General features: G+C 44.3%; 1 protein-coding gene across 1 annotated transcript; it reads left to right on the top strand.

The window, feature by feature from the left end:
• The first annotated feature begins 468 nt into the window (after positions 1-468).
• Positions 469-7,759, top strand: LOC106594252 (microfibril-associated glycoprotein 4). Its single transcript, XM_014185631.3, has 5 exons — positions 469-563; positions 1,005-1,193; positions 1,449-1,545; positions 2,565-2,732; positions 7,000-7,759. The coding sequence occupies exons 1-5, from the start codon at positions 558-560 to the stop codon at positions 7,278-7,280; spliced, it is 741 nt and encodes a 246-aa protein (XP_014041106.1). The 5' UTR covers positions 469-557; the 3' UTR covers positions 7,281-7,759.
• The last annotated feature ends 745 nt before the right edge of the window (positions 7,760-8,504 follow it).

Here is an 8,504-nt window from a genome sequence, read left to right on the forward strand (position 1 = left end):
ACTACGCCAACCTACAAAAGGTTGTCAGAGATAGACATGGGGGTGGGCGGGGAGAGATAGAAAGAGGCACTCCCATAACTCCCTGTTCTGCACATTCCCCCTCCTCCTCCCTTTACCCCTCCCCCTCTCCCCCTCCCCTCTTTCCCTCTCCCCATATCCCCTTTCCCACTCCCCCTCCCCCTGTCTCTCCCCCTCCACCTCCCTCTCCCTCTCCCCCCTCTCCCTCTCCCACTCCCTGTCCCCCTCTCCCCCTGTCCCCCACTCCCACTCCCTCTCACCCTGTCCCCCACTCCCTCTCACCCTGTCCCCCTCTCCCTCTCCCCAGCTACATACCCACACACACACGCAGACACATAAAGACAACTAAACAGGTGTGTGTTACCCACCACAACTAGTTTAGACCAGGTAGTGCAGCCTTGGTTAGTGGCTATAAGACAGACAGATAGACAGGCGTGTGGTTCCCACCACATCTAGTTTAGACCAGGTAGTGCAGCCTTGGTTAGGGGCTATAAGACAGACAGACACACAGCACAGTCCACCACTACCCACTCTTCAGGATGAAGGTATGACTTTACTAACTATTAACACTGATATGATATGTACCATATCCATGAGAAGTGGATAATTCAAAACATTTTATTCTACCATTTTAAAAGTTGTCTGAATGTTATGAGAGGTTACATGTGGGTCTAAAGTTGTCTGACTGTTATGTGAGGTTACGTGTGGGTCTAAAGTTGTCTGAATGTTATGTGAGGTTGCGTGTGGGTCTAAAGTTGTCTGAATGTTATGTGTGGGTCTAAAGTTGTCTGAATGTTATGTGAGGTTATGTGTGGGTCTAAAGTTGTCTGAATGTTATGAGAGGTTATGTGTGTATCTCTACTCTGGGTTGTTTTGCTGCATGTACTGCACTGATAGCATTGAACAGTGATGTAAATTTTGTTTTAATGTTTTTTTAAATGTTGTTTGAATGTTGTGTGAATGTTTTCCCTGTCCCTGTCTCCCAGGTATTTTTGCTCCTGTCTCTGCTGGCTCCTGTAGCTGTCCTCTCTCAGTTCTACCTCCCTCAGGACTGTGATGACATCTATCAACATGACAACACCAAACCCAGTGGAGTGTACACCATCTACCCTGGGGGTCCCACCACCCCCTTACATGTCTACTGTGACATGAACACGGATGGAGGGAGGTGGACTGTGAGTAGAGACCTTTATAGATCGTCTGTTGTGTCGGTGGTGCAAAACGTATGATAATAATATATATCTCCCCCCTCTCTGTCTCCCTCCTCTTTCTCTTTCCCACCGTGTCTCTCTCCCTTCCCTTATCTCTGTCCCTACTTCCCTCTCCCCCCTCTCTTCCCTCGCTGTCCTTCTCCCCCTTATCTCTGCTCTCTCGATCTCTCTCTCATCCTCTCTCTGCCCTCTCTCTCTGCCCTCTCTCTCTCCTCTCAGGTGTTCCAGAGGAGAATGGATGGAACAGAGAACTTCTACAGACCCTGGGCACACTACAAATCTGGCTTTGGGAACGTGGCTGGAGAGTACTGGCTGGGTGAGTCCTCCTCAGATCTGAGAAAACCAAACGAGAAGAAGTTAGGGGAAGGTGCTAGGAGCTAGGGGAAGGGGTTAGGAGCTATGGGAATGGGGTTAGGAGCTAGGAGCTAGAGGAAGGAGCTAGGGGAAGGGGCTAGGAGCTAGAGGAAGGGGCTAGAAACTAGAGAAAGGGGTTAGGAGCTAGGGAAAGGGGCTAGGAACTAGAGAAAGGGGTTAGGAGCTAGGGGAAGGGGCTAGGAGCAGGAGGAAGGTGCTAAGAGCTAGAGGAAGGGGCTAAGAGCTAGAGGAAGGGTCTAGGAGCTAAGGGAAGGGGCTAGGAGCTAGAGGATGGTGCTAAGAGCTAGAGGAAGGGGCTAAGAGCTAGAGGAAGGGTCTAGGAGCTAAGGGAAGGGGCTAGGAGCTAGAGGATGGTGCTAAGAGCTAGAGGAAGGGGCTGGGAGCTAGAGGAAGGGGCTAATAGCTAGAAGAAGGGGCTAGGAGCTAGAGGATGGTGCTAAGAGCTAGAGGATGGTGCTAAGAGCTAGAGGAAGGGTCTAGGAGCTAGAAGAAGGGGCTAGGAGCTAGAGGATGGTGCTAAGAGCTAGAGGATGGTGCTAAGAGCTAGAGGAAGGGTCTAGGAGCTAAGGGAAGGGGCTAGGAGTTGGGGAAGGGGAAGGGGCTAGGAGTAAAATGAAGGGGTTAGGAGCTAGAGGAAGGGGCTGGGAGCTAGAGGAAGGGGCTAGGAGCTAGAAGAAGGGGCTAGGAGCTAGAAGAAGGGGCTAGGAGCTAGAGGATGGTGCTAAGAGCTAGAGGAAGGGTCTAGGAGCCAAGGGAAGGGGCTAGGAGTTGGGGAAGGGGAAGGGGCTAGGAGTAAAAGGAAGGGGCTAGGAGCTAGAGGAAGGGGCTAAGAGCTAGGGGAAGGGGCTAGGAGTAAAAGGAAGGGGTTAGGAGCTAAAGGAAAGGGGATAGGAGGTAAGGAAAGGAAAGGAGCTAGGAGCTGAAATGTAACAGGACCTTTATGCTTTCTGTTCTTGTCAGGTCTGGACAACATCTTCCTCCTGACAATGAGGAAGAAGAATGAGTTGAGAGTGGACATGGAGGACTTTGAGGGAGGGAAAGTTTATGCTAAATACACGTCCTTCTCCATTGATCCTGAGAACTACGGATACACACTGAGACTGGGCAGTTATGTAGACGGAGGGGCAGGTGAGTTCTTCTTCTTCATCAGCTTTAACATCATCATCGCCTATGGTGTCACATCATAACTCTTCCACTGTGTGTGTGTTTAGTTCCTAAAGGTTGTTGCAAATGTGAACTACCACTGATGCTCTTGCTTCCATCACAAAGTTTAGAGTGAAGAGTTCAGTCTTAAAGGAAAACTCAACCCAAAAACGATATTTTGGTATTTGTACTTTAAAATACAGAAATCCCTGTAAAAAATGCATTCTATGGGGATGATTTCTATATTTTGAAAGTTACATATCTTGAAAACCTGATTAGTGACATGCAAATCATTTTGTTTGAGATAATGCCAAGAGTGTGCAAAGCTGTCATCAAGTCAATGGGTGGCTACTTTGAATAATCTCAAATATATTTGGATTTGTTTAACACTTTTTTGGTTTCTACATGATTCCATATGTGTTATTTAATAGTTTTGATGTCTTCACTATTATTCTACAATGTAGAAAATAGTAAAAAATTAAGAAAGCCCCTTGAATGATCAGGTGTGTCCAAACTGTTGACTGGTACTGTACATATTTGCATAAATCTATTCAGGTGTATTTTGTAGCTTTTGGCGAATGCGTTCTAATGATCTAAAGTCGTGCTGTTGCTGCTGCCTGTAAACACACACAGTCCAGTTCATAGTGAATGATGGCAGGCCCTACTTCCTGTAAACACACAGTCCAGTTCACAGGGAATGATGGCAGACCCTACTTCCTGTAAACACACACAGTCCAGTTCAAAGGGAATGATGGCAGGCCCTACTTCCTGTAAACACACACAGTCCAGTTCAAAGTGAATGATGACAGGCCCTACTTCCTGTAAACAAAGTCCAGTTCAATGTGAATGATGGCAGGCCCTACTGCCTGGAAACACACAGTCCAGTTCAAAGTGAATGATGGCAGACCCTACTGCCTGGAAACACACAGTCCAGTTCAAAGTGAATGATGGCATGCCTGTGTGGCAAACGGCTTATTTACATAAAAGCCTACTGTAGTTGTGATTGGCTATGGCACACCGGTCTGTGTAGACTCTGGTCCTGGACAAGACAGATGTTTTTATTATGTTTATTTACTGCAGTGTCTATTAATTGTCCAAAAGCACAGCCGCTTTCCCACTCTATATTGCTATACAATTTTCACAAATGCATTAGTCTACTATGTAACCTTTGTTTAACTAGGCAAGTCAGTTAAGAACAAGTTCTTATTTACAATGACAGCCTACCCCAGGCGATGCTGGGCCAATTGTGCGCCGCCCTACGGGACTCCCAATCACAGCCATTTGTGATACAGCCTGGATTCGAACCAGGGTGTCTGTAGTGACGCCTCTAGCACTGAGATGCAGTGCCTTAGACATCTGCACCACTCGGGAGCCCCAGGCTGCGTAATTCCCAAACTGTGAAAGTATGAAAATGTGAAAATTACCATATCTGTCACGTTGTATAAATGATTGGAGACAGGCGCAGCAATACATAATAGTGGATTTTAATAAACCACTCAAAATATACAACATGCCATGAAAAGGCACGGGGACGAAGCCCAAAACACACATGTATACAAAAATACAGGGATGTAACCCAAACAAAAGAGCGAAGGTAAACCTATAGTAAATACACAGGACGAGACCCGTAATACAATACACGGGACGAGACCCGTAATACAATACACGGGACGAGACCCGTAATACAATACACGGGACGAGACCCGTAATAACACTTGCGCAATACATGCAGCATGAAAGCCGAAACAACAACGCACAGGCACTCACAAGACCAACGGACATGGGAACAATAACCCACAAGACAATGGTGAACAGAGGGCACAATATTACAATTACTAATCAGGGGGAATGGGAACCAGGCTTGCATAATGAGAAAGTTTAGTGACGCCTAGAGGCCGGTAACGTAATCCTCCGGAACTGGTGCACGGAATGAGCAGCAGTACCGAGAGGATCCATGACAATATCTAAGTGGTTGCTTGTCCCCCCCCCCTAAAAAAAGATTTAAAAGTGTCATATTCTTCCTGGGGGTGTATATGAACCGATTTTAATAAGATTTAATGTTGTTAAAACGCTGTCAGTTCCACTTTCATTTAAAAGTAAAAAAGAAACCAATCACAGATTCCTCCTTAAACACATTGCATTTCAACCTCCGCATAGTGATCACAAAATATGACACTTGTGGATAAGAATGACCTATAACATGTTCCAAAACAGTCATGTTAGTAATATTGTAAGTATTGTGTTTCATATATGTCTGTCTCCCTGTTGATTTGAAGGTAATATACACTATGGGAGACAATACTTAACATATATGCACTGTTTTGACAGGTATTATATATCATTCTAATACACAGTTATAATTCAACATTTTAAGGCCACTATGGGGGGAATGAAATAATGTGTTCATGTTAGGCTTCCAAATATGAACACAAATCTGTGATTCAGATCCCCATTTTGGCACATTTATTCAACATGTATGGTCATATATAACAAAATATCTGAATAGCATACCTGTTTCATTTTATTTGGTCTTCCACACTACCTTAAGCATTAAGACATTTAACCAGGTTACTGTGCTCTGTCTGTTGGTTTAACCAGGTTACTGTACTTTGTCTGTTGGTACCTGGTTTAACCAAGCTACAGTGCTCTGTCTGTTGGTACCTGGTTTAACCAGGCTACTGTACTTTGTCTTTTGGTACCTGGTTTAACCAAGCTACAGTGCTCTGTCTGTTGGTACCTGGTTCAACCAGGCTACTGTGCTCTGTCTGTTGGTACCTGGTTTAACCAGGCTACTGTGCTCTGTCTGTTGGTACCTGGTTTAACCAGGCTACTGTACTTTGTCTGTTGGTACCTGGTTTAACCAGGCTACTGTGCTCTGTCTGTTGGTACCTGGTTTAACCAGGCTACTGTGCTCTGTCTGTTGGTACCTGGTTTAACCAGGCTACTGTACTTTGTCTGTTGGTACCTGGTTTAACCAGGCTACTGTACTCTGTCTGTTGGTACCTGGTTTAACCAGGCTACAGTGCTCTGTCTGTTGGTTTAACCAGGCTACTGTGCTCTGTCTGTTGGTACCTGGTTTAACCAGGCTACAGTGCTCTGTCTGTTGGTTTAACCAGGCTACTGTGCTCTGTCTGTTGGTACCTGGTTTAACCAGGCTACTGTACTCTGTCTGTTGTACCTGGTTTAACCAGGCTACTGTGCTCTGTCTGTTGGTACCTGGTTTAACCAGGCTACTGTACTCTGTCTGTTGTACCTGGTTTAACCAGACTACTGTGCTCTGTCTGTTGGTACCTGGTTTAACCAGACTACAGTGCTCTGTCTGTTGGTTTGACCAGGCTATTGTGCTCTGTCTGTTGGTTTGACCAGGCTATTGTGCTCTGTCTGTTGGTACCTGGTTTAACCAGGCTACTGTGCTCTGTCTGTTGGTACCTGGTTTAACCAGGCTACTGTGCTCTGTCTGTTGGTACCTGGTTTAACCAGGCTACTGTGCTCTGTCTGTTGGTACCTGGTTTAACCAGGCTACTGTGCTCTGTCTGTTGGTACCTGGTTTAACCAGGCTACTGTGCTCTGTCTGTTGGTACCTGGTTTAACCAGGCTACTGTGCTCTGTCTGTTGTACCTGGTTTAACCAGGCTACTGTGCTCTGTCTGTTGGTTGTGGTTTAACCAGGCTACTGTACTCTGTCTGTTGGTTCCTGATTTAACCAGGCTACTGTGCTCTGTCTGTTGGTACCTGGTTTAACCAGGCTACTGTGCTCTGTCTGTTGTACCTGGTTTAACCAGGCTACTGTGCTCTGTCTGTTGGTTGTGGTTTAACCAGGCTACTGTACTCTGTCTGTTGGTTCCTGATTTAACCAGGCTACTGTGCTCTGTCTGTTGGTACCTGGTTTAACCAGGCTACTGTGCTCTGTCTGTTGTACCTGGTTTAACCAGGCTACTGTGCTCTGTCTGTTGGTTGTGGTTTAACCAGGCTACTGTACTCTGTCTGTTGGTACCTGGTTTAACCAGGCTACTGTGCTCTGTCTGTTGTACCTGGTTTAACCAGGCTACTGTGCTCTGTCTGTTGGTACCTGGTTTAACCAGGCTACTGTGCTCTGTCTGTTGTACCTGGTTTAACCAGGCTACTGTACTCTGTCTGTTGGTACCTGGTTTAACCAGACTACTGTGCTCTGTCTGTTGGTACCTGGTTTAACCAGGCTACTGTGCTCTGTCTGTTGGTACCTTTTTTAGCTCTGTTTGTTGGTTGATTCTCAGGGGACTCCATGTCGTATAGCAACGGCATGAAATTCAGCACCTATGACAAAGACCAGGATACCTGGGGAGACCACTGTGCCAGACGCTTCATGGGTGGATTCTGGTACGGTGCCTGTATGCATGCTAACCCTAACGCCCTGTACGCCCCACATCCGGCCACATCTTTCACTGATGTGTCTGTTTCTTGGCTTCACTGGAAAGGGGCAAACTACTCTCTGAAAAGCATTACCTTTAAGATCAGGTCTGTCTCTGATGCTGTGGCTGTCCAGGAGCAGGAGTAACATACCTGACTCTATCAGTCCTGACCTAATGTCACCATCTCAAAATTACTACAGAAATAGAATATGGAGGAGGGGGCACCAGAGCTAGCCAGAGAGACACTGACACCTAGAGAACAATATGGTCACTACATCATCACTATAACACTGACACCTAGAGAACAACATGGTCACTACATCATCACTATAACACTGACACCTAGAGAACAATATGGTCACTACATTATCACTGTAACACTGACACCTAGAGAACAATATGGTCACTACATTATCACTATAATACTGACACCTAGAGAACAATATGGTCACTACATTATCACTATAACACTGACACCTAGAGAACAATATGGTCACTACATCATCACTATTGTTATAATCTTGGATGTTAAAGTAGTGTTTCATGTTATAGAAGCACGATGGGCTCTCTGTCTCTTGAGACAAATGTTACTTGATTCAAATAATAAAAGTATTTCAAAGACAAATTCACTGCATTCTGTCTTTTTATTTACTGTATGTACGCATGTATTTTTTAAATAAAATCAATCAGATTGGATGGCTGAATGTGTCTGAGTCAAGGTTGTGATCTTAGAGTTTTCAATGCAAAATGGTTGTGTGCATCCATTATAATCATCTTCATCATCATATTCACAATATTCATCATCATATTCATCATCATCATCATATTCATCATGATATTCATCATCATCATCATCATCATCATACTCATCAACTTCATCATCATCATATTCATCATCGTCATATTCATCATCATATTCATCATCATCATATTCATCAATCATCATCATCATATTCATCATCATCATCATCATCATCATATTCATCATATTCATCATGTTTATCATTATCATCATTTGCATCATCATCATATTCATCGTCATATTCATCATATTCATCATTATCATCATATTCATCATTATCATCATCACCATCATCATCTTCTTCATCATCATATTCATCATCATCATCATATTCATTATCATCATGCTCATCATCATCTTCATCATCATATTCATCATTATATTCATCATCTTCATCATCATCTTCATCATCATCATATTTATCATCATCATATTCATCATCATCATCATCATATTCATCATCATCATATTCATCATCATCATCATCATCATTGTCATCATCATCATCATTGTCATCATATTCATCATCATCATGATCATATTTATCATCTTCATCATCATCATCATC

Source organism: Salmo salar, chromosome 02, assembly GCF_965601325.2.
Source record: "Salmo salar chromosome 02, fSalSal1, whole genome shotgun sequence".
In the NCBI taxonomy this organism is placed as follows: Eukaryota; Metazoa; Chordata; class Actinopteri; order Salmoniformes; family Salmonidae; genus Salmo; species Salmo salar.